The sequence below is a fragment of the Corythoichthys intestinalis genome, chromosome 4, assembly GCF_030265065.1.
Source record: "Corythoichthys intestinalis isolate RoL2023-P3 chromosome 4, ASM3026506v1, whole genome shotgun sequence".
NCBI lineage: Eukaryota > Metazoa > Chordata > Actinopteri > Syngnathiformes > Syngnathidae > Corythoichthys > Corythoichthys intestinalis.
In genome coordinates, this window is record NC_080398.1 from 24289752 (window position 1) to 24316992 (window position 27241).

At 41.3% G+C, this 27241-nt stretch overlaps 1 protein-coding gene across 3 annotated transcripts in view; it reads right to left on the bottom strand.

Annotated features, from left to right (window-relative positions):
• Positions 1–27241, bottom strand: part of si:ch73-22o12.1 (nectin-2) — a 332756-nt gene that overhangs the window by 125278 nt on the left and 180237 nt on the right. Inside the window, exon 7 of one of the 3 annotated variants that reach the window (XM_057833545.1) lies at positions 12163–25152. The exons of the other annotated variants lie outside the window; for them this stretch is intronic. Coding sequence (XP_057689528.1) covers positions 24596–25152 — 557 coding nt within the window. The 3' untranslated portion in view covers positions 12163–24595. Of the gene's footprint in view, positions 1–12162; positions 25153–27241 lie in introns of those variants that run through there. 3 annotated transcript variants of the gene reach the window in all.

The window sequence follows — 27241 nt, forward strand, 5'->3', positions numbered from 1 at the left end:
TGAGTGGTTGAAAGCTGCCCTGCCCAGTATAAAACTCACACCTAGTAAGAATTGTCTTGATGAGAAGCATAGTCTTATGTGCATCATGGCTTGGTCAAAAGAGCTGACTGAAGATCTGCGATCAAGGTTTGTGGGATTGTATAAAGCTGGGAAAGGATACAAAACCATCTCGAAAAGGCTGGATGTTCATCAATCGACAGTCAGAGAAGTTGTCTACAAATAGAGAGAGTTGGCACTGTTGCTTCTCTCCCAAGGAGTGGCTGTCGACCAAAGATGACGCCATGAGTTTAGCGCAGAATACTCAGAGAAGTAAAAAAGAACCCTCAAGTGTCTCCGAAAGACTTACAGAAATCACTGGCACAGTAAAGTATGTCTATGCACACGTCAATTATATGTAAAACTATGGCCAAGAATGGTGTTCATGGGAGGACTCCACGGAGGAAGCCACTGCTGTCTTAAAAAAAAAACAAAAAAAACATTGTGGACTGATGAAAGCAAAGTTGAATTGTTGGGAGTAACACACAACATCATGTGTGGAGGAAAAATAGAACAGCTCACAATCATCAACACCTCATCCCATATAATCATCTTCGACCCTGCAGCCCACATCATAGACAGTCAATTTTCCCTCACCATCGACAAGTGCACCCTGCCTCTCTCAACACATTCCTGCAACCTTGGTATCATTTTTGACAATAAACTAAGATTCGACCACCACGTCAACCATATCACCAGAACTGCCTTCTTCCACCTCAAGAACATAGCCCGTCTTCGCCCCTCCCTCACCTTCTCTGCTGCTGAAACCCTCATTCATGCCTTCATAACCTCCAGACATGACTACTGCAACAGCATTCTTATCGGTTCTCCATCCAAACTCATCAATAAACTACAATATATCCAAAACTCCGCTGCACGCCTTCTCACCCGGACCCCGTATAGGAACCACATGACCCTCGTCCTCCACAAACTGCACTGGCTTCCTATTTCATACCAAATTCAGTTCAAAATCATCCTTCTCACTTACAAAGCACTCAATAACTTGACCCCTCCCTACCTCACAGACCTTCTCTGTCCCCTCACCCCCTCCCGTCACCTCCGCTCTTCTAATGGAAACATCCTCGCACCGCCGAAATAAAGAACACACCGAACTTGGGGGGACAGAGCCTTTTTCGTTGCTGCCCCCTCCCATTGGAACTCACTCCCTAAACCCATCCGTACCTGTTCAGACCTTCCCACATTCAAAAAACTGTTAAAAACGCACCTTTTTTAAACTAGCTTTCAACTTATAATTATTTTCCTTGTTTTGTTCTGTTCACGTTGTTTGCTGTTTTTGTTCCTACTATAAAGCGTCTTTGAGCATTGGTAAAAGCACTCTACAAATAAAATGTATTATTATTGATTATTATTATCCCCACCGTGAAGCATGGTGGAGGGAGCATTATGATTTGGGGCCGTTTTGCTGCCTCAGGGCCTGGACAACTTGCAATCAAAATGGAAGGATCAATTCAAAAGTTTATCAAGATGTTTTGCAGGAAAACCTGAAGCCGTCTGTCAGACAGTTGAAGCTAAAATGAGGATGGATTCTGCAACAACACAATGATCCAAAACACACAAGTTCAACTTCAGAATTGTTTCAGAAGAACAAAATACACGTTCTGGAGTGGCCAAGTCAAAGTCCAGACTTGAACCCCATTGAGATGCTGTGGCATGACCTAAAGACAGCATTTCATGCCAGATATCCCAGGAATCTGACCGAACTATAGACCCTACTCACGTGACGTCACAGCCACGCCCCCGCGCCATGTTGTCCGTCTACTCGTCATGTTAATGCATTAGCGCTTCGTAAATTCCTCCTATTATGGCGTGTTTTTCTGCTCGTTAACATTAATAATCAAAATGGTGAAGTCGTGTGTGGCGGTTGGTTGCAAAAACAGAGAAGATAGACAGAGAGACTTGAAGTTTTACCGTATTCCGAGAGACCCGGAGAGGAGAACGAGATGGACTGCTGCAATTCGAAGAGAAAACTGTGCTCCAAACAATCACTACAGATTATGTAGTAGTCATTTTATATCTGGTAAGATGCATTTAATATATATTTAGAGGGTTTTGGGCTGACAACCACAATTAAGATCATTGCTAGGCTATCGCCGACAACATACACTCAGACGTTGTGAATGAACTACCTGAAAATATATAATTATAAGGGGATAATAAGACAGTTGTTATACAATTCATTTACATTTTCACTATTGAGGTCAAAAGCCAAAAAATAAATTCAACTAGGGACAATCTGGAGTAGTGCTATCACACTTCATATTTATTACATATTATATATGTATGTAGTGCAGTACTTCTCAAATAGTGGGGCGGGCCCCCCCAGGGGGGCGCAGAGCGATGCTGGGGGTGGCGCATGTGACCTTGGGGAACATCCTTTTTTGTCATACTAGAGAAAGTGTAATTGCACATCCACTCAGTGGGTGGCAGTGCCGCTCTCATTTCCAGCGTGTGTGCAGTACTTTTGAACCAAACAAGAGCACACAGCAAAGAGAACTGAAGCTATGAAAAGCTAAGACAAGGAAATATGACGAAGCATATGTAGCATTTAGCTTTTGGCTGTCTTTTAGTACAGTGGGAGACGAGGAAAGACCAGTCCGTCTACTTTGTCTAAAAATGTTCGCAGCGGACAGCAGGAATTATTTTTTCGCTTTGTCAGTGTTACATCAGTAAACCAGCGAGCACGGTTAGCATCATATAAGGTGGCATACCAAGTTGCTCAGTGCAAATAACCCCACACCATAGCAAAGCAGCTGATACTGCCTGCAGCAAAAATAAAAACTGTCCCTCTGCCAACTGCCATGTCGTTTTTGTTCTATTAATTTTTTGTTTTTTCGGTCTAATTGTTTGGCATGTTGTCTTCATGCTTGATGTTGCTAATGAATTTGAATTTTTTATTATTTATTGATTTAATTAAATGGTCAAAAAAATTATCGGTGTATTTTTACAGAATGATGTATTTTTTTGTTTTTTTTACACTTTATTGTAAGTTGATCTGTATTACTTTTAATTAATTATTACTCTTTAATATTAAAAATAACACTATTTTATGCAGAGTTATACTTATAATAATAAGAATTTTATATACAAATGATACTATAGTATATTTACAGTGGTGGCAGAGAGTTGGGGGGTCGCGGAACGCTTACGTCTTCCTGGGGGGGCGTAACAGAAAGTAATTGAGAAGCACTGATGTAGTGAGAGTGCTATCGCTAAACCATATAAACATTAAAAGCCCTAGCTCCATTGACAAATGACATGAAATACATTAGACTTGACAGTAGCAAGAACAAAAGATTTTGAATTGAAAATTTCGCAACTCACCTTCCCGAGCACAAGATAGATTCCTGCCGAATTTTCGTGGACGAGGACCTGTTTCACCCAACCAGCAACGAAGTATTTATAAGCCTCCAAGCTCTTAAAGTTTTTCAAACCTTCGTGAGAATAGGCTGATTTTGTGTGGACAAGATAGTTGTAAATATCAGGGCAGCAGATGTCAGGCAAAGACGGCGAAGACAGCGGGTCGAAAAACATCGACTTAGGCATCAAATATGGAAAAAAATGAAATGTGATGGTTTACTTACTTATTTTCCTCCACTTCTGTCATTGTTTGCTTAATATCTTCATTAAAATATGAAAACCTATACCGTATTTTTCGGACTATAAGTCGCAGTTTTTTCATAGTTTGGCTGGGGGTGCGACTTATACTCAGGAGCGACTTATGTGTGAAATTATTAACACATTATTATATTATTTCACATGCTATTTTGGTGTTTTGGAGTGACAGTGATGGTTTGGTAAACTTGTTAGCATGTTAATTATGCTATATTTATCTGAATAACTCTTAATTGCTGTGTTACGTTAACATATTGGCCACGTTAGCATTTCGTTGTTCATGCATTTTGTAACATCATGCTGTACACTTATTCAGCATGTTGTTCTCTATTGTATTTTTATTTTAAATTGCCTTTCAAAATGACATATCTGTTCTATGTGTTGGATTTTATCAAGTATATTTACCCCAAAAATGCGACTTATACTCCAGTGCGACTTATATATATGTTTTTTTCCTCTTCGTTGGGCATTTTATGGCTTGTGCGACTTATAGTCTGAAAAATACAGTCAACGTTTGGGTGGTTTTAGTTAAAGCAGATTGTTTTTTCATCTGTGTGATTTTGACAAAGATATGATCACATTTGATGGTGATTTTATGCAGAAATGGGAAAACTTCTTAAAGGTTCAGATACTTTTTCATACTACTGTATAACCTGTATAACATTATAATTGTGTGTGTATAGTAAAAACGCAAAGAAAAAAGTGCCTGCAATTTTGGAATCAGCATGGCATTTTTAGATTTACCCGCAAGATAATCTAACTCAACAGATTCTTTTTTCAAATTGTTCCCCGGTGCAATTGACAAACACAGACATGCAGCCATTAACAGCCATATACGTACATTTAGGAATGACCACGGCCAGCACGCCATTTGGCCGTGGGCCTACGCACCAGCATGTCTCATCACTGTAAAGTGCAGTTGAAGACCGCATTGGTGGTGCTGCTGTCACTTTGGCTTCAGATCCAGGTTAACGGCCCCAGGCTCACATCGGGGGGTTGGACGGACACGTTCTACTGTATGCTATAGAGGTCACCCTATTCACATCAGATATGCACCTTTGTCTCTAGCAACCCCCCACCCCAAAATGCTCGGAGGCTTTTACTCCACACATTCATCTGGCAAACCAAAGTGAACGTTTGTGTGTGCGCCCAAGCGCTTTTAGAAGTCACCAGCCTCCAATCCAAAGCAATTAGACTGTCCAGATGGCGCTCCTGGACTGGCAGTAAATAGCTATGCATTGACAGAAGACGCCTCACACAAACAAAAGAAATGGGAGCCAGCGATGACACGCGTCACGGGTACGCGACGGCAAACAACGGCGTCGTCGCCATTAACCAACTGTTCGACCAACATCCACAAAGTCAGTCACTTGTTAAAATTTGACTGAACAAATCTAGTTTGAGCCAGAATCCGAACAATGCGGCCTTTCTATGTCGAGTTCATTCGGTTAGCGGTGTTTGCTAATCTTTATTGAGCCAAGGAAAATATTTTACATGAGCAAAATCCCACGCCGCAAGACTAATTGGAAATCCACGTTCTCCGAATAACAACACTAACCGCGCCACCTTATCTTCACTGGATAACACACTGTCATCACGCTCCACTTCGTCGAGTACGTGTTAGCGAAAAGGCGCGTTCACTTTCGATGGCGACAAATGAGAGAAAGGTGAAAATGATCTTTAAAATGGCTTCTCCTCTTGCCACGCTCACTTTCCCACAAGACCGTTATCACGATTGAGTTGACACGTGAACAGATTCATCAAGGTTGAAGGAAGACAAATGGCAGGAAATGAGAGCGGGGCAAATAAAAGGAGCAGTGTGACCAGCTGTTTTCCACGCTGAAGTGAGGCATATATTTGTGACATGTTTCTATTTTTACAGGCTGAACACTGTCAAATCGCCACTGAGGTTGTTGTTCTTTGTGGACATCACCTTTGAAGTCCTTCTCCTACATCATTTCTGAACCTATCGTCTTGAAACTTGGTAGTTATGTAGCGTAGGCCAGTATTTAATCGATTTACAGAGCCTGATTTTTATTTTTTGTATCCATACTAGAGCTGGGAATCTTTGGGCACCTAACGATTCGATTACGATTACGATTCAGAGGCTCCGATTCGATTATAAAACGATTATTGATGCACCCTCCTCCTTTTTTTTTTTTTTTTTTTTTAATGTTTTATACATTAGTTCCGAAATTGTTCAAAAATACTCTCAGGCTAAACCAAACTACTATTTCAGTATCAAGTTAACATATAGCAGTAAAAAAATATACAAAAATAACAGTAAATAAAAAACTCCAATCCCCATTCTATATCAGCAGCTTTAAACTACATTCAATTAATTTAATGTTGTGAATCAACCGTTAAAGTTGTTAAAATTGCTCCCGTTATTCCTTAATTTCCCTTTTGTCTACTTTCGACATGTGAAAGTTTTAAAACTATTTTAAAGATAGATTCAAGTCAATATTTTACCGATTTAGGAGTATTTTAGATAAAAAGTTAATTAGGTTTGCTTGGAAGGTTCGCTACAACAGCCTTGCAGGGAAGTGTACTGTTTTAAGATGGCGGCCGTTTACTACGCCCGCATCTAGCTTTTTGTAGATGTGCTGCTAACGCTATCGAATCTATAATGCATCTAGTCCTATATAAATGATATCTACCGTAACATTATGTGGATGTACTTTGTAGCAGCTTTTCGGCAGCAGTCAGGTATGTTGTTCTGTTTTTTTATCTCGTGGCATGAGTTGAGCTAGAGCCGTGAGTTGAGCATTGGCATTACCCGAGGGGCTGGGTAATGACCAGCATGATGTTTAGCTACTCTCGCTCCGTTCCGAAGACCACGCGGCGCGCTGAGTGTCTTGTGCTTCCGCTTTACTTGGCATATTTCAATAATCGGAATTTGTATGTTTGTGAATCGTTCTCAAATCTTCCACGGCCGAATCGCGAATAATCTAAGAATCGGAAATTTTGCACACCTCTAATCCATACTAATTAAATATTCACAGAATTATTAACCAGTAGCAGGCATCCTTCTGTAGATTATGAATTTGCCATTAGAAGACATGTTTTAACAGCCTTTATCCTGTTAGTGTGCCGATTGTGTGGACTAAAAAACTCCAGCAGTATGGGCGGGGGTTAAAGTGGGCTGGAACAGTGTTCCGGTATGACATTCTGGGGTGGAACAGCGCAGAACGTTGCTTTGATCCCGAAAATATGATGGCAACTGTCAAACCTCCATTTTAAAAAAAAAAAAATGCCAGACTGCCACACGCATCTCCAAGAAGAAAACAATTTACTAACGTCATATTTACATACACAAGTGTGAAAAACAAGATTAATAAAGTGCTTGTGTAGCGTCATCCATTTCCATCGATATTTATTATTTATTCATTCCACGGACAGCACGGAGCTCCACAGCTGCAGCAGATATCGGAGTCTGCCGAGTCATGTCGATGTGCACATGCGCTCAGCTAACCACCCTCCCTAGCCTGGACTCCAGTTATCTGTTCAATTGGCTGACATATTGACATGTGATTAGCAGGGATAGTTAGCTCTGATTTTGGACCAAAAAAGGGAAGGTCAAAGATAAGCAGGCACCTTAGCAAAATGTCACTTACAGCTACAAATCAAGTCAGAAACCCTGGCGTAATTATTGACTCAAACCTAAAATTTGATAGCCATCTGAAGTCTGTCACTAAATCTGCTTATTACCACCTAAAAAAATATAGCCAGAATTAAGGGTCATTCTGACTCAACAAGACATGGAAAAACTTAAAAAAAAAAACATTAGAAAAACATTAGAAAATGGAATGTGCTAAACATGACGTTCAGTCTCAATTGGAGTGGAGCCCCATATACAGTGGGGAAAATAAGTATTTAGTCAACCACCAATTGTGCAAGTTCTCCTACTTGAAAAGATTAGAGAGGCCTGTAATTGTCTACATGGGTAAACCTCACCCATGACAGACAGAATGTGGAAAAAAAACAGAAAATCACATTTTTAAAGATTTTATTTCCAAATTAGAGTGGAAAATAAGTATTTGGTCACTGACAAACAAGCAAGATTTCTGGCTGTCAAAGAGGTCTAACTTCTTCTAACGAGGTCTAACGAGGCTCCACTCGTTACCTGTATTAATGGCACTTGTTTTAACTCATTATCGGTATAAAAGAGACCTTTCCACAATCTCAGTCAGTCACACTCCAAACTCCACTATGGCCAAGACGAAAGAGCTGTCGAAGCGCACCAGGGACAAAATTGTAGACCTGCACCAGGCTGGGAAGACTGAATCTGCAATAGGTAAAAAGCTTGGTGTAAAGAAATCAACTGTGGGAGCAATTATTAGAAATTGGAAGACATACAAGACCACTGATAATCTCCCTCAATCTGGGGCTCCATGCAAGATCTCACCCCGTGGCGTCAAAATGATAACAAGAACGGTGAGCAAAACTCCCAGAACCACACGGGGGGACCTAGTGAATGACCTACATAGAGCTGGGACCACAGTAACAAAGGCTACTATCAGTAACACAATTCGCCGCCAGGGACTCAAATCCTGCACTGCCAGACGTGTCCCCCTGCTGAAGAAAGTACACGTCCAGGCCCGTCTGCAGTTCGCTAGAGAGCATTTGGATGATCCAGAAGAGGACTGGGAGAATGTGTTATGGTCAGATGAAACCAAAATAGAACTTTTTGGTAGAAACACAGGTTCTTGTGTTTGGAGGAGAAAGAATACTGAATTGCATCCGAAGAACACCATACCCACTGTGAAGCAAGGGGGTGGAAACATTATGCTTTGGGGCTGTTTTTCTGCAAAGGGACCAGGACGACTGATCTGTGTAAAGGAAAGATTGAATGGGGCCATGTATCGAGAGATTTTGAGTGAAAATCTCCTTCCATCAGCAAGGGCATTGAAGATGAGACGTGGCTAGGTCTTTCAGCATGACAATGATCCCAAACATAAAGGCAGGGCAACAAAGGAGTGGCTTCGTAAGAAGCATTTTAATGTCCTGAAGTTGCCTAGCCAGTCTCCAGATCTCAACCCCATAGAAAATCTGTGGAGGGAGTGGAAAGTCCGTGTTGCCCAACGACAGTCCCAAAACATCACTGCTCTAGAAGAGATCTGCATGGAGGAAGGGGCCAAAATACCAGCAACAGTGTGTGAAAAGCTTGTGAAAACGTTTGGCCTCCATTATTGCCAACAAAGGGTACATAACAAAGTATTGAGATGAACTTTTGGTTTTGACCAAATACTTATTTTCCACCATGATTTGCAAATAAATTCTTTAAAAATCAAAAAATGTGATTTTCTGTTTTTTTTTTTTCCCCCACATTCTGTCTCTCATGGTTGAGGTTTACTCATGTTGACAGTTACAAGCCTCTGTAATATTTTCAAGTGGGAGAACTTGCACAATTAGTGGTTGACTAAATACTTATTTGCCCAACTGTAAGATATCACTTCGTGGGGTCTCAATGATCCTAAGAAAGGTGTGGAATCAGCCCAGAACTACACAACAGGATTTGTTCAATGAACTGAAAAGAGCTGGGACCACCGTTTCCGAGGTTACTTTTTGTAATATACTAAGACGTCATGGTTTGAAATCATGCATGGCACGGAAGGTTCCCCTGCTTGAACCAGCACATGTCAAGGCCCGTCTTAAGTTTGCCTACGGCCATTTGAGGAGTCATGGTAGAAGATTTTGTGGTCAGATGAGATAAAAATACAACTTTTTGATAACAATTCCACTAACGGTGTTTGGAGGAGGAAGAATGATGAGTACTATCCCAAGAACACCATCCCAACTGTGAAGCATGGGGGTGGTAGCATCATGCTTTGGGGGTGTTTTTCTGCGCATGGGACTGGACTAGTGCACTTTATTAAAGAGAGAATGATTGGAGCCCTGTACTGTAAGATTTAGGGGAACAACCTCCCTCCCTCAGTCAGAGCATTGAAGACGGGTCTTCCAATATGACAATGACCCGAATCACGCAGTCAGGAGAACCAAGGAGTGACTGCGTAAGAAGCATATCAAGGTTTTAGCATGGCCTAGCCCAGGGATGGGCAAACTATTCCACAAAGGGCCGCAGTGGGTGCGGGTTTTTGTTGCAACCCATTAAGAGGACACCTTTTCACCAATCTGCTGTTTTACAAAAGTCAGGTGCTTTGCATTTCTGCTGAAACCGCATTGGTTAAACTATCTGTGCTTGGTCAGTTGGAACAAAGACCAGGACCCACTGCGGCCCTCGAGGACCGGTTTGCCCACCCCTGGCCTAGCCAGTCTCCAGACCTAAACCCAATATAAAACCTATGGAGGGAGCTAAAACAGTGTTTCTCAGCGACAGCCCAGAAACCTGACTGATCTAGAAAAGATCTATGTGGAGGAGTGGGCCAAGATCCCTCCTGCAGTGTGTGCAAACAAAGACTCCAGTACCAAATATTAACATTCGTTTTCTCGGGTGTTCAAATACTTACAGTATTTGCAGCTGTATCACACAAATAAATCGTTAAAAAATCAGATGTTGTGATTTCTGGATTTTTCTTTTTAGATTCTCTCTCTTACAGTGGACATGCATCTACTATGAAGACTTCAGACCCCTACATGATTTCTAAGTGGGAGAACTTGCAAAATAGCAGGGTGTTCAAATACTTATTTTCTTCACTGTAATTAATGCGCACTTTGGACTTATTTTTGTTAATTTACCTATGTTGGGCTACTTATTTCCTTATATAAAAAAAAAAGTCAATGTTTGTGTCATCTTCAAAATATATTGCATTTCACTGTGCATAATGTAAGTCATTTGTACTTATTTTGTTCATGTATTACTTTAAAATACAATTTTGAATTACAATCAGTTTCTCATGTACACCTTGTTACAGTAACAGTAGGGGTGTGCCATCTTAGGCAGGGATTCAGGGTGCTACGATTCGATTCTTGAACGATGATCACTGTTTTGACGATGATCACGGTTATCACGAATCGATGCATCGTACATTGCTAATTAATAATGTTGACAAATTTTTGTCCATTATTTATTTAAAATGTCCCTTTGTTTCAACAAGAACAATGGAAACATGCCCATACAACAAAAAGCTGCCCTTAAGCTGCTTATTTATTTATACAAGAAAGTGAAAAAACATTAACCATTTTAAAAGGGACTACATATTTCACTCAACAATACAATGAAATTTACACAGGTGGAATGAATTCCACATTTTCTGGAAACAAAGAGTCTTTAGAAATAGGCCTTATTTTAACCAATATACTTTGTTTTCACAGATTTCTGTACTATTTTGCATGTTTGTAGTGTTACCGCTGTACTTGATGATTTTACACGTTCTGCATTTGAAATACAAGTTAGCGAATTGGCTAATTAGCTTAGCGCTTGGCGCTAACTATTAACACCTCAAAACCACAATAAAGGCTAAACAGTACAAGAGGGTTCGTGTACTCACCTTTTATAGACACACACTGGTCTTAGCAACACACTCAGGACATTTTTCAATTGACATGACTTGAAACTACAGCTGGACATCTAAAAGACAAGGAGCAACGAACTATCTCTCTTCCCCTCTCGCTTTAAAAAATACAGTGCACACAGAAGGGCCAGTCGTGCTTCTGCCTGTCTGGCTCCTGCCTGTCTCATACACAAATTTATTTTCCAGTCTTTTAAAAAGGAGTAAATCTATCACTCAGTTACAGGCAGCATCCATTATAACGTTGTGTATGCGTCCGTTAAAGGTGTCCAGGTGGCAGACGTGTCTTGAATTTCGTTCCGCTACGAGCGGCTGACATAAAGTTATGAGTGAAAATCATCGTTTTTGAACCTTTATGAATCGTAATCGACACATTTAATAATCGATTTTTTGGAACTCCTCTAAGTAACAGGCAGTGCTTAATTTATAAATCATAAGGTGCCGGAACGCAAAGTACATATGACAGCGCAGGGATGACTAGACACGCACAGGTCCCGGAACACAGGCAAAAACTGCTGTCAAAAACAACACGCAAATGCCCACTTGCCATACTGTGGGACTTACAAGCCTCAATTTCAGATAATATCCATGGTTCACCTGGCTGACTGCTGGCGCTGTAGCTGGTCCCGAATCCGGGTGGCGCTGAACCTGACCAGCTGCTGCCACGGTAGTAGCCTTCTGCTTGGCTGGCTCCCCGTGAACCTGGCTACCTGCTGCGGCACTAGCCTCCTGCTGCACCTGCTTCTCACTGTTAGCATGTTTGCTGCAGCTTCCCTGTTCGCCGGCTGTGGCTTTTTTGACTCGTTTTGAATCTTCCTTATTTTGAAAGAAAAACTGTAAATTCAATTGCCTTTTTGGCATGTTGAAATAATGTTTAATCCGATTCCGGGCTGCGTGCTTTCCAGATGCCGCCGAATTTTTTTTTTTTTTTTTTTAATGTCGGGGAGGGGCGTAATTTGTCATCACCAAATCTCCGACTCTTTCAAAGGACGTTTTTTTTTTTTTTTTTTTTTTTTAAATAAACAGCATACAATTGTTGGGATTTTTTTCTGTAAATGAATTTATGCACATTATTATTTTTTTATGAATTAAAAAAAAAAAAAAAAAAAAAATTTTATATAATATTATGGGCTCTTATTGGTGCGCCAGCACGACGCTCCGATTGGTGGACTGCATAGCCGCCCGCCAGTGACTTGTTTGTTTTGCATTAGGGTGGCGGAAAGAAGAATAAAATGAGGGGGTAAAAAGCGTCAAGGTTCCTGTGTTATTTTCGCTGCCAAGCTTTCACCTAGCAAGTGTTACAATTTAAAGCAACTGTTTTCTGTTAAGGCCAAATGCTCGATGAAAAGTTTGGGAAACCATGACTTTAGAGTGGTGGTTGGTTTCCAGTGTTATTTAATGTAAGCTCCGTGTCTCAAACTACCGTAAGTCGTGGCGTAATGTACTGAAGAGGGCGCCAGCATTAAAGGAGACGATTGTCGCTTTACGCTCTCCTCTAAAATACCTGGCATATTATTATCATGAATATTTACACTCAAAAGGTGCCGGAACGGACCAAAGAAGTCCCGGAACACGTCGAGTGTAAAATCAAGAGGTACCGGAACATGTTCCGGCACAAATTAACCCCTGGTAACAGGGTAATGCAGTCGCCCAAAGCATGTGTAAAAGCTATTTTTTGTTGTTTTTGTTTCGCAACCTCGTTTTAGGAGGTTTGCAAATAAATCAAGAAATAAATAAAGAAATCTGGCTCTGTGGCGACCTTTTTGTCTGGGAGTTCCGGCAAAAAATTCTAGCCACTTTCACCCCTGTGTATGGGTCTATTTAACTCATTGACGGGAATAGACCTCCAATAAATTTGAACTAGGAGGGCTGGCAACGAATGAACTGCCAGTCCTTCCTGTTATTTTGGAATGTCTACAACTAAAACTAATTGAAATTCACATCAGACAGATGAAAAGAGCCACATGATTGGACGCCTATTGCCGTCAATGGCACTGAAAGTGGGTGAAAGAGGCATGGCTATACCGTAAATAACACCAGGAAAGAAACCCTACTTCAAAACTGCATCAATCTTAGCTGCAGTAAAGAGACACACCAAAATGTGAAACACTTCAAAAATCAACAAATCTTTAATAATAACAACCAAGTACAAAAAATCAAGACATGACAGAAGCAGTGGGAACCAGTCTAATTCACCTGCTTGAATTTTTCTCTCTCCATTCTTCAGCTGCTTGAAAATCCATTTTCAAAAATACAAATTAAAAAAAAAAAAAAGCATCGAGTGAAAACAAAGAAAAACAACTTTCACAGAGCAGTCGATAAAAAGCACATTTCGGAATAAGAGTTGTTCTGCTGCGTGTGTACATTTCAAATTGTATAGACGACGAAGCATATTTGCCGGCGTTTTGGCAGCAATCACAGCACGCCAGTCGGGAATAAAGCACTCGCAAAGAAAAACTGTTTAAATTATAAAGCACTGAAAACAGCAAATGAAAATAAATCCTTCATGCGTTGCCGTCATTGAGCGATACACAAAACGTGACACCATAAATTAGTACTTTGCTTTTTTTCCTCTTCTCTGCTACATATTTATATATTTATACTATTTACACAGGAATGATTATTTGTTGTTTTTTTTTCCCCAAGGTGAGATGAAGGATGTTAAGGCTTTGTAATATCACAGGACGTTTGCTGACAATTCAAACAGTTGGAGACGTCGGTGTGGATGCTTCTGTTGTGTATATTATGATGTGAATTTTTTTAATTAACAATGAGGAATTTTTATATATCTGACTGATGGCAAGTGGAGCTCAAAATGTCAATATCATGCTGCTTCTTATCACTTACTGCCGCACTACAGAAGTAGTACATCAAATAGGGATGCCATTAAAAGAGTTGCTAGTGGCTGCCGGGTGGGATGAAGTATCAATATTATAATTTAGTGTAGAATGATATCTGTCGGTCGGGTGTAAATATTGAATATCAATTCCAAGAATAGCAGATGAGTAGCTAGCAGACTAACTTGCAAATCAAGTTGAGTATCTACTAAGGGTCGGACAAAATATCAATATTACGATGCATCGTTCGTTCCGGCTGAACTGCTATTGTGTGAATGTTCAGTCGTAATGATTGGACTGGATTTCACATTTATGTTCAGTTTTCTTGGGGGAAATTATATATCACCCATTTCTTAGTTTTCGAATTGTCGGCAAATCCCCAAAACCACTAGCTTTTAGCAAATTAAAAAAAATAAAAAAAATCTTCACATGAGCTATCAACATTGCAGTGTCTGAGCGTAAGCCACTGGTGTCAAACCCGGGGACCAGATCTGGCCCACGAAAGCAAATTCTGTGCATTGACTGTTTTATTTTAGAGGACATGTGACTATTTTGGGTAATTAAAAAAAAATAACCTCAAAAAACTGGTGTCCATGTACAGTGGGGCAAATAATATTTAGTCAACCACTAATTGTGCAAGTTCTCCCACTTGAAAATATTAGAGAGGCCTGTAATTGTCAACATGGGTAAACCTCAACCATGAGAGACAGAATGTGGGGAAAAAAACAGAAAAACACATTGTTTTGATTTTTAAAGAATTTATTTGCAAATCATGGTGGAAAATAAGTATTTGGTCAATACCAAAAGTTCATCTCAAAACTTTGTTATGTACCCTAACGGAGGCCAAACGTTTTCTCTAACTCTTCACAAGTTTTTCCACACACTGTTGCTGGTATTTTGGCCCATTCCTCCATGCAGATCTCTTCAGATCTCTGCAGTGATGTTTTGGGCCACGTCTCATCTTCAATGCCCTTGCTGACGGAAGGTGATTTTCACTCAAAATCTCTCAATACATGGCCCCATTCATTCTTTCCTTTACACAGATCAGTTGTCCTGGTCCTTTTGCAGAAAAACAGCCCCAAAGCATGATGTTTCCACCCCCATGCTTCACAGTAGGTATGGTGTTCTTCGGATGCAATTCATTATTCTTTCTCCACGAGAACCTGTGTTTCCACCAAAAAGTTGTATTTTGGTTTCATCTGACCATAACACATTCTCCCAGTCCTCTTCTGGATCATCCAAATGCTCTCTAGCGCACCGCAGACGGGCCTGGACGTGTACTTTCTTCAGCAGGGGGACACGTCTGGCAGTGCAGGATTTGAGTCCCTAGCGGCGCATTGTGTTACTGATGCTCCTTTCCCACTGAAACTAGTGGGTCAACGCGTGTTTTTTCCAAGCCGATGCAACCCACTAGCAATTGGCATTTGGCACCTTTCCCATTGACAAAAAAAAAATCTGTCTTTTTTTTTTTCCCCACCCGTCTAACCCCCCACCCCTCCTCAGCCATGCGTAAGGTTACGTGACGTCACCACGCTAAAATGCGCGTCGACAAGTGCGACCGAATTCATTCAGTTCAAGGAAGTAAACAATGCAGAGCAATATGGAACCCTCCTTTCCTTTTGTGTTCTCTCTTTTCATGCTTTTTACTGCCCTCAAAATGATCGAAATGCAGCAAAGGATCAACACTTTGCTTGTGCTGAGGCAACATAGGCGACGTGAATTCTTCTTCTTCTACTAGTTTTGTTATGAGCATCGACGTAACTACAGTTGGGGGGCGTGTTAAATGGGAGGCGACTGGCATGTTGTTATGACGCATCACGTAAGAGCCTACGTCACCACGTAGATTAGGGTGTTGACTGTTGACCCGGGGTTTTGCTTTCACACTGCATGACAATCAGAGCCGAGGTGATTTTAACGCGGGTCGCTTGGCGGGTTGATTGACACGGGTCGAGGCGGGTCGCTGCATCTTTCCCACTGCCACCAAAAGCCGATTGTTAGTGGGTTGACATGGGTTTTTTGGCCAGTGGGAAAAGGGTATGATAGTAGCCTTTGTTACTGTGGTCCCAGCTTTCTGAAGGTCATTCACTAAGTCCCCCTGTGTGGTTCTGGGATTTTTGCTCACCGTTCTTATCATTCTGGCGCCACGAGGTGAGATCTTGCATGGAGCCCCAGATCGAGGGAGATTTTCAGTGGTCTTGTATGTCTTCCATTTTCTAATAATTGCTCCCACAGTTGATTTCTTTACACAAAGTGTTTTACCTATTGCAGATTCAGCCTTCCAAGCCTGGTGCAGGTCTACAATTTTGTCTCTGGTGTCCTTCGACAGCTCTTTGGTCTTGGCCATAGTGGAGTTTGGAGTGTGACTGACTGAGGTTGTGGACATGTGTCTTTTATACCAATAATGAGTTAAAACAGGTGACATTAATACAGGTAACGAGTGGAGCCTCGTTAGAAGAAGTTAGACCTCTTTGACAGTCAGAAATCTTGCTTTTTTGTAGGTGACCAAATACTTATTTTCTACGCTAATTTGGAAATAAATTCTTTAAAAATGTGATGTGATTTTGTTTTTTGTTTTTTTCACATTCTGTCTCTCATGGTTGAGGTTTACCCATGTTGACAATTACAGGCCTCTCTAATCTTTTCAAGTAGGAGAACTTCCACAATTGGTGGTTGACTAAATACTTATTTGCCCCACCGTACAGACTTCCAGTGTAGATGTACAGTGGAGTGGACAAACCACTTCTCGGAAAAAAAGAGCAGGGGTGAAAAAGTGCACGGAGGCTTTCCGAATGATTCAGCCAACGGCTGGACTACTTCGGTGATGGAAAGCAACAGAGCGCAGGAGACAAATCGGACTCTTTCCAAACTAGCGGGTATATACAGAATACGCGCCTTGACAGAATAATGTGCAAAGAAGGAGGAAGAAGTGTTTTTTTCCCCCTTATGTTTGTGTGTGTGGGCCTGTGTCAGGCTATGGCAGGTATGAGGCTTCTTCAGCACAGTTTGGCTGTGGGAGTTGAGCATAATGAGAGCGGCTGCGGGGCGTTTGCGAGTGGGCGAATGCAACTCGGTGACGACGTACAACAAGCTCGCTTTGCCAATTGTTTTTGTATGTTTTCCCGTACTGTAATAAAAGGTTGGCCGACGGAAACCCCACTCCTACTTGATTGCAAAAGTTTACTCGCAACTCACGTCGCTAGTTGGTAAATTGTAACTGTGTGCGTCTTAAGAGGTTCACCTCGTCCCCTCAGAGAGCCAACTGTGCAAAACAACAGTGTGCTTATTGTGTGGAATTGTGGAAAGAGGCGCGTAAATTCAGCAAACATATAATCCCACCGTGCTATTCATTTCAGTAAAGATGTACATTCACAAGGACTGCCTTTACACCGCGCCACATGGGCTCCGTCTGGCTGGTATTTACATTTTCATAAATATGCACTTTTTTTTGTTTGTTTTCACAATAAAAATAAAGATGCTCACATTTATAGTATACACAAAAACACCCTCAAGACCAAAAACTGTACAGAGCTGGAGCATTTGGCCCGCCCGCCGCAATTTGCACCCCCCAGACATCAAACATTAAGAGCACATTTCTTTTTGCAGCAATGACACACACACACAAGTGCAAAAATATTTCTATTTTTTTTTTTTTTTTTTTACTTTTTTTCCTACTTTGGGGTGGGTCGTGGTAATCTCATTTTCCCGTATTTGTGTGTTGGGCTTTTTAAAAAGAAGCATAACTGACTAGGGATGTCCCGATCATATATTTTTGCACACGAGTCACCTGATTTTTAGAATCTGCCGAACTTCCAGAAATTCCAAACATGTTACTCTCCAACAGTCAAAATGTAAATTTTTCTTAACAAGAATAACGTAGAAAAATGCTTGCCTATATTAAATGCTTCATTGAGTGAGTCCACTTACGCTGCAGGGTACAACCTCTCACTTCCAAAACGAGTTGCCACAGCACACTTAAGCAGGTTTAACGATAATTGACAGATTTCTGCCTTTGATCGTAGAGCTACATAGCTTCTCTGGCAAGATTAAAGCTACAAACCTGTCAATCATAGTCAACTTTAAGTACCAAACACAAGCTGGACAGTTTGGCCGCACTGCTTAGCAGGAGGGATGTTGAGAGGCTGTGACGCTGTACAAGCATGAAGCAGAAAAACAAATATAATTAAAAACCCGAATCTTCTCATACAATTCCAATCCTCTGAAAAACGGCGCCATCGGCCCGATTTCAGATCACGTGATCCGATCGGGACATCCCCATTACTGACAGGCCACAATTCGTGAATTTAACTCTGGACAAAGTGTCCTCCAATTGGTCGCTGATAAAAATACAGGTAGGCCCCGTGTTACGACAGACCCGACTAACACCATTTCGATTTTACGAGGCCTGCGTCTTGTCATTTCTGTTTTTTTTTCTTAATGTTGACTTTTGTTTTGTAATGCATGCTTTTATTTTGGCGCAGGAAGCACGGAACAGGAAGCCAGCACATTTAAAGATGCGCCCGGCCTCCACGCACATAGAAAGCAGCCAAGAGACAGAGGTGACAGCCTGCGTGCACATTTGTTGCTTGTGAAGCATCCAGAGGCGACCACTGTATATAACCCCTTTTTGTACTGTTTATTGTGGGTTTTCAATTGTGGTCGAATACTTGGGGCGAGTTTATGTGTTTATTGATGATGTGGGGACGCTAATTGAGACATGCTAATCGTTTCTTATTGCCGCATCAGCAACTACTTGTAAAAGCAAACTTGAATTGCTTTTATTGAAGATGAGACTGAGGGGCAGTTTACATGGCGACTCTGCGACATGAAGACGCAATGACTAATGGCCTTGCATGCATATGGTGTCGGCAAAGACGAAAAATTCTGAATCCTGCCTCCAAAGTGGAAGAATTCGATTATGGGGGTCGCAGCACATTCATACGAATGGAAACCGCCTTCGCTTCTTTGATGTAAGCACTCGCAAGCACTCGCACACGTCACATGGGCGTGCGCAGCGGTGCTATTAAACATTAAAAACAGCAAATGGCGGAACGTCTGCTTTAATTGACCATTTTAATAATATTTTTAAATTTAAATATGTTGAATGTTTCCATTTTTTGTGCCTTTTGGAGCAAAACAAAAATGCCATTGCTTGGAGTGGGCGGGCATGTTTTTTTTTCCGGGCTGAGGAGCTTGGTGGGGTCAAAGTGCATAATTCGCTGTCACCTTGTAAATCTGCACTGCCCCCTAGGGCCTGGCATGAATACTACATCGTTTTCATGCAGAATTGTGACATTGTACGAATGGAGACTGAACCATATAAATGCAAATTTGAAATTTTTCGTATTCTCAGAGAGTCACCGTGTAAACAGCCCCTGATTTTATTTCATTTTATTTTATTTTAGTTTCATTCTGCAAGTGTTTCGGTCACGAGCAGCTGAATAAAGTCAGCAAACCACACGGACATCTGACATCAACTTTTCGGAGCTTTGCTCACTGTCTCGCTAGACTTTGCTCCATCGTCTTGGCGAGGACAGTGCTTTCACGTGTAATATATTTTAATGTAGAGGTATTTATAGGGTTAATTCCGATACGTGGAAATCTGGGTTACATTGCCAGCGCAGGAGCGGAACTTGTTCGTAAACCAGGGACTACCTGTAGTGGCAACACTGACGTTTGTCAGAGTCAGACGGGTTCTATCTTTTGCTTTAGTTCCTTTCTCACCGAGAGATGTGATTTTGTGCTACAGTACGGGGAATCCTCAGTTTGAGGTTCCCGCCACACAAAGTTTCGAGGTTACGAAGAACGAGCAATGAAATATTTAGCGCAGCAACGTGTAAATGTGATCACAGTACTATAAGGCACACTCAGCTATCACTGTACTTCCTGTTTTTCTGATTCTAACACAAGCGAAATTATTGGTCACCTTTGTTTTAGGCTATGTTTACACATCAGATCAGTTTCCAATTCTTTCTGTAACACACTTTTGATTTTTTTTCATGCCATGTGAACAGTAAATCCAATATTTTTAAATTTGAACTGGGCCTCCTTTGTGTCTGGATATACTAAATCAGATACGTCTAGCCCCTTTTAGACTTATATCCTGGTAAATTCCCGTGTAAGGTAATGCGGGATTTACCCGCGTCATTGCTTTCACACATAGAGATATCACGAGAACAACGCGGGTTGGACACTTTCACAGACTTATCCCATGTTGCCGACTCGGCACTCTCTCTCTCTTATAACCCAGACATTACGTCATTTTTTTGTCGGCATCGGCGACAAAATAAACCAAAAATGGAAGATGGACTCTCGGCTCTACGATCCAGTAGCAATTTTAATTTCGTTGTTTTCAGTTTTATTTTGCTATTTCCAGTTTGCCATGTTGATAACTGCGATGTTCGTTTACCGCTTTTCGTCTTACTGCGAAGAGGAAATGACGATCGGCCCGCTGTGATATTTACGTCATCAGCCATCGTGCTGTGTCCCGGGAATTTGACGTCTGCTTTCACACATACCGGGGAAAGTCCCGGACATTAGACTAAGAGGCGACTCAGTAAATGTCTGCATTATCTCAGTGTCAGTCGACCGAGGAAATTGCTTTCACACATAAGGGCTCCCCGTTAAAATCCCCGGATTTCGATGGTGTTTAGGTATGTGTGAAAGGGGCTTATGTGACGCTCCTGCAGCATAAACACTCAACCGTAAACGTATACATCATCAACAGGAAAAAGCCGTTAACACAGTTCCACAAAACAAACGTCAGGCCTGGACAAGCAACGGCGGACAAAGGTACCGAAAGTACTTTTCTTGATGCCATGTTTTAAGCTATTAGCAAGACTCTGACTCTGGACTCCGATTGGACAAAATTGAAAAATCTGAGACCTGCTGTGAACACACTGCAACACATGACGACATATTTTGTGCGCATGTCACTAACCGACGTGTTCTATTCACCAAAAAGTCGCATTTGTTTTTCAATATGAACAACTGCTAGGGTAATGTGATTTTAAGATCAAGATCAAAGTTTGGAATATTTTTTTCCAATCACTCTCTGTGATCAGCAGTGTCAGTGTTTACGAGATGCAAACTGATAAATTTTGCAGAATTTGAACAGTCACTCAAAAATAGTCCAATGTAGATGATTTACAGGTTCATTACACTCAAAAGTGAGGTCAACTGTAAAGCGCACAAAGAAAATTACATATATTGTGCCATAGACTTCACTATCAGTAGACGAGACTGTGCCTCCAGACATTGAGCCACGGCTTCCCATACGCCAGGCCAGGCTGAGCGATGTGGCAACACACGTTGCGTTCTAAGGCCAGATTTAGGGAAAACAGGACGAAAGTTTTAGTGCATACAAGCAGGCAGGAGTGTCTCAAGAGTGATTTGGTCGAGGATTCAAGGTAATTATTATATAAAATAGCACCATACATGCACTTGGAAACGTGGGGAAAAAAAATGGAAAAACTTAGCGGAGCTTTAGCTTGAAATGTTCACGTCACATTAATGATAACTGATTCTTTAACCAAGAATCTACACTGTTTCAGGTTCATATCTATAGAAATTCTGGAATTGACGCATTTATTTACAAGATTTTTCAACTTAAAAAGCTCTGTTTGGTGATGGCCACCACGTTGGATTTTGTATCCATACACAATAGTGTATATTTTACATTCAAATAATCAGGTAATTTTTGGCCAACTGCCTGTTTTTTGGCAAAAAAAGAAAAAACTAGTAATTTAGACATTTCTGCATCCATTAAAAAAAAATTATGCCTTTACGTGTTTCATCTTATGTAACATTTCACTCTAAACATGACGAAGGCCAGATAGCCGGCAAAATGTGCTGAGGCAATAGTGACATCTGAATTCAACCTAAATGAGTTGTGATTGCATATAGAAAAATGCAAAATTTGCTTTTGTTGAGTAACATTAAGAAGGTTATGCATGCTTTCATCAAGTATTAAGTTTCTGATGTGAAAATTGAGTGATTCATTAACTTTAGAAAACTCAAAATTTGCACTAAATAAAAAAAGTGCTATTGATCATGAAAATATCAGTGATTATCTCTGCATTTGGTGATTTTATGCATCTAGCGTACAATCTGAGAATTTTATAGCTATTTTAAGTTTTGTTATATAAGTAATAATCAAGAATTTATTCGGTAATAACTGAATTTTTGATGCCGCTGCTCAACTCATATATGCTTCAGGGAAGTGCCTGTTTTGGTTTTAGGTCGCTAGCGGCTTTGGTTTTGAAAATAATTTAAGTCTGTGAAAATAGCCCCTCTACAGAGAGGCCGCGCGTCCAGTTTCCCGTCAACTGACAGTGAAGTCTATGATTGTGCACAGAAATACAAATAACTTTTTGAAAGCCAGCTAGCTTAATGCTAACATACTGTACAATGGTTGACGTCATTTGATAAAAACTACCAATTAAAAGGAAAAACAAATCATGATCAGATAATGAAAAAAATTGGGGGTCCCGATTGCCAGCCCTAACGGCTTAAAAAAAAAAAAAAACGCACAAAAAAATCTGAATCACCCTGCAGTTTGTAAATAGCCTTACTGAGATGCCAAGCCTTTCCTCGAATAACAGATGTCTAAAAAAATCTTTCATCGTCCCCTCTCTGCCTTCAAGAAGGTTACGTACCCGAGAGGCTAAACAAGGTCTCTTCCGTTAGTCAAGGTTAAAAGCGCGAATATAGTCACCGCTGCCTTCGGCAGCACTTTAGCCAGCGTTTGACCTGACGAACGGCGGCGTGCAGCAGGACTCTGCTGGGCCGTACAGACTCATTTGCCAATGGCGTTGAAAAAAAGAAGCTGATCAGAAGGTCAGGAAAATTCACGATGCGGCCGATACGGTGACTAAACGGCAAGTACAGACGCAGCAAGGGAGCGCCCGGGAGGGCCTCCCGTGGCTCATTAGCGAGATGAATTAACAGTCAGGAGACAATCAGGCCTGGAGCTGCATCATAAAGGGCCATTTTGCCGCGTGTTGCCTGTTAGTCAATATAACTCCGCCGGCCGAGGCAAAGCTTTTATGTCCCCCAATCAATTCTCCACACTTAACGGCATCCGCTAATGGAGAAAAATATTGCATGATCTCAGAGGAAAATCTATAGATGCAAATGCGCCGATGCCTGGCGCCATCCGTCAAGCTACCGTTAGGCGGCGGAGGGCTGCCGCAGGTGGATTCGTCAGTGCTGCCGTGTCAGGCCGCATCAGAATGGAAAAGTCTAAGTGGGCTTGTTTGACACATCAAGTGTCCGTGACCTGAAAACCGCCCTAGTCTAAATCACAGTGGTCACAAACGCAAAAAAAATGTAACATTAAATACAGAGGCCAGGTCATAAAGTGGTGACAATCTGCTGGTCCTAGCTAAGCGTCTTCACGCTTCATTAGCAATCAAGTTCCTCCTGTCAGGAACACTCGTGACCGGACGCTCCCCTCTGCCATTCCCCGGACTCCTTTCGTCCCCCTTGACCCCGTCAACTCGACTACGCCTCACTCCCGTCACTCTCTTGTTTACCGTCTACCTTTTAGCTGGCGGCGCACGGCATGACGGTTTTGCATGTGAACACTGTGTCAGCGCTTCATAGCCAAAAAGCGCTCGGGTTTATACAGCACATAAAGACCCGTGGCTGCGAGGCTCAAGTCATTTTGTTCTGCGTTAGGCATTTATGTGAATGGACAGACAGAAGCGTGATGAAAGCAACATGTCATATGGCGGTATCAGGACTCGGAATAAAGGCTCAGCTGTTACACACGCAGAGAGCACTTAAAATGAATGGGCAGTAGAGTTTTCCTTTTTAGTTCTTTCGAGGCCGAACGATTCAATCACACAAAGAATAAGTACGGCCTCTGGCGTAAGAATATGTGGTGGATTATTCTTGCATCGCTGTACAAATGAGTTAATCAGGTGCCGTTCGTAACCTCAAAACGTGAAATATCTATCCCGGGGTTAACTGAGGACCCCCGTAGTAGATTCCTTTTTAAAAGTTGAGTGTTATATTACAAAATCCACAGAATCAAAAGAGTCAACCTTTGAGTTCATGGCTTCACGTCTACTTCCAGTTTGAATTAATCAAACCGATAGCTGCAGACTATGGAGCACGGGACTTAAAAAAAAAAAAAAAAAAAAAAAACAGATGTCAACCAACACAAATCTTAAAGATTTGGTGCCTTCAAAACCCATCATGAGCGACTAACCCACCCGGCGCACGTTACAGTACGACAGATTACTAAAAGCGGGGGTGAAAAAAACACGGTTTTCTACAGGAGACCTGAGAACGCCGAGCATACTGTGTGACAATTGCGATGCGTCACGGAGCGAATAAGAGTGAATTTTCTAAAGTTTTGATGTCATTTGGCCACGACATGATTTCTTCCATCTCTGTGATAGACCGTGAAACAGACAGCAAAACTCCACTCACAACACTACACAACAATGTCCTCTTCCAGTCCAGATTGGGGCTACACTTAATAATAGCATATATGGAAAATACATGATTTTTGTTTTAAAATAAGAGTGGTTTCCTTCTCTATCTATCTGACGGAGGCACAAAATATTCCCGGGACTCCTCCTCAACGCTTCTTTACTTCTCGTTTCTGCTTTATACGTAAACAGCAGTCCGAGAGATGACCGAGCCATCCCGTTGGGACTCCATGTCGTCGTCTAGGTATACCCCGATCATTTCCTCCTGCTCGTTGGGTGGGCGTAGCTGCAGGATGGGGGCGACACCGGAGAAGTGGTCGTACCGCTCCTCCTCCTCCAGCTCGTCGAACTTCCGCCTCTCGGCGTCGTCTAGCTCGCTGCTAAGTAGGATGTCCTGGGCTGTGGGAGTGCCGGCGACTACCTCGGGCCGGCCCCCGATAGTGAGGGGCCCGTGGTTGTTTTTCTCCCCCTGGTTGGCCGAGCCGTCGTCGTACACATATATTGGGCCGTTGTTGTTGCCGCCGACGCCGCCCGTGCCGTTCTTGTTGGCTGTCTTGCCGCCACCGAATATGCGCGCCTTCAAGTCGCTGCCGCCTTTGGCGCGGTAGCCCTGTTGCTGGCGGCGGCTACGAGTGACCAGCACGGCGACCAGCGCGGCCACCAAAAGCAGAGCCAGCAGGGAGCCGATCACAGCCCCCGCCACCACGCCGGCATTGGACGGATTCACTGTAGGCTCTGTAGGAGGGAGAGGAAGAAGGGTGGGAGAGAAAGAAGAGTGTAAATTGTGCCAAGAGAGGAAAGTCACCAGACACCAAAAGAGAAAGAAGAAATGGAGGTGGAAGGGCTTCGCTGATGTCATTGTAGTCTTGATATAAAACTCTTCATGTGTTAGTGTAGTGGCTTGCGCCCCAGTCTGATCGACCCAACAAAGTGTCAATCAATAACACTGCAATCTGGAAGACAGTTTGGTCACGCCACACAGCTAGCCAGTTAGCTTGGGCATTAGAAGCGTTGATGATTTTTGGAATACCCCCAACTCAAACATCACTGTCTACCAAACGTTCTGGTTCATGGAGATTAACACATCTTCCGATCTTTTTTTTTAATTTTTAATTTTTAAAAAAAATTTATTTCATCCACCACAGTATACTCGTATTAACTTATAGTTCATATTTTAGTGCTTAAAAAAGTATTTTTTTAATGTGTATTTAGTAGGGCTGTCAAAATTATCGCGTTAACGGGCGGTAATTAATTTAATCACGTTAAAATATGTGATGCAAGTAACGCATATGCCCCGCACCAACAGATTAAAATGACAGCACAGTGCCATGACCACTTGTTACTTGTGTTTTTTTTTTTTTTTTTTAGTTTTGTCGCCCATTGCTGAAGCTTGGGTGCGACTGATTTTATGGGTTTAAGCACCATGAGCATTGTGTAATTATTGACATCAACAATGGCGAGCTACTAGTTTATTTTTCGATTGAAAATTTTGCAAAATTTTATTAAAACGAAAACATTAAGAGGGGTTTTAATATAAAATTTCTATAACTTGTACTAACATTTATCTTCTAAGAACTAACATTTATCTTTTAAGAGCTACAAGTCTTTCTATCCATGGATCACTTTAACAGAATGTTAATGTTAATGTCATCTTGTTGATTTATTGTTATAATAAACAAATACAGTACTTATGTACCGTATGTTGAATGTATATATCCGTCTTGTGTCTTATCTTTCCATTCCAACAATAATTTACAGAAAAATATGGCATATTTTATAGATGGTTTGAAATGCAATTAATTACGATTAATTAATTTTTAAGCTGTGATTAACTCGATTAAAGATTTTAATCATTTGACAGCTCAAATATTTAGCTTTTTAGTTGACATGACCTTGAGTTTAAAAATCACCAAAAACCACTAACATTTAAAAGGGACTGTTCAAAATCCGGCATACTAGGCACTCTGCATATGCTTGATTAAATATAACATGTCCGATTACTAAGATGAATATTTTTCCGATTTTCAATCGCAATCTTAAAATTGCCGAACCCTACTGTAGGTGAAAGATTTCTGATTTTGTATGGTTACTATGTCGGCTTTATCTACAGTATCTGGATGCTAATTGCAACTCAGAATCAGCATCAATTGAACTAGTGCTGTAACGATTAATCGATTAACTAGTGTTATTCATTGAGAAAAAAAAGATACAATTTTGCTGCTTTGAGTATTTGTTTAATAAAGGCGTTGTAATGGTTTGTTTTGAAAGTGTCCGTATTTAGTTTTATTGATTTGGGTGGATATACTGCCTGTGAAGTGAATATGAAAACAACTCATTTCACATGGCTGAATCCAGCTGCTTCCTGTTAAGACCAACATAAGCTAAATTGATGTTTTTTGTTGTTGTTTTTTTTTTAAATGCATTTGTAATTTAGTTTATAGGTTTATTTAGCGCGTTTTTTGCGGGAATATGTGTTCGAACCATTAAGAGCATTGTAAAAAAAAAAATAATAATAAAGTTGGCATCTTAAAGCATTTAAGCTAGCGGACTTTTGCTATGTAAGTTAGCCAATTGTTCTTTTGTACTTAGACCTTCTTTTATTTCTTTTTTTCAAACCGGTTGAGGCTCAGCTCAGGTATTTTACTTTTTTTGTGTTCCTTATCCGATTACTCGATTATTTAAACTAACTAGTTCATCAATTAATCGTCTACTAAAATAATCGATAGTTGCAGCCCTAAATTGAACCCTGAGATGCTGGGGACATTTACAGGAACAAATATTCTTAATCGGTTACGTATCCAAGTAGGAACCCTGCCTGCCCCTG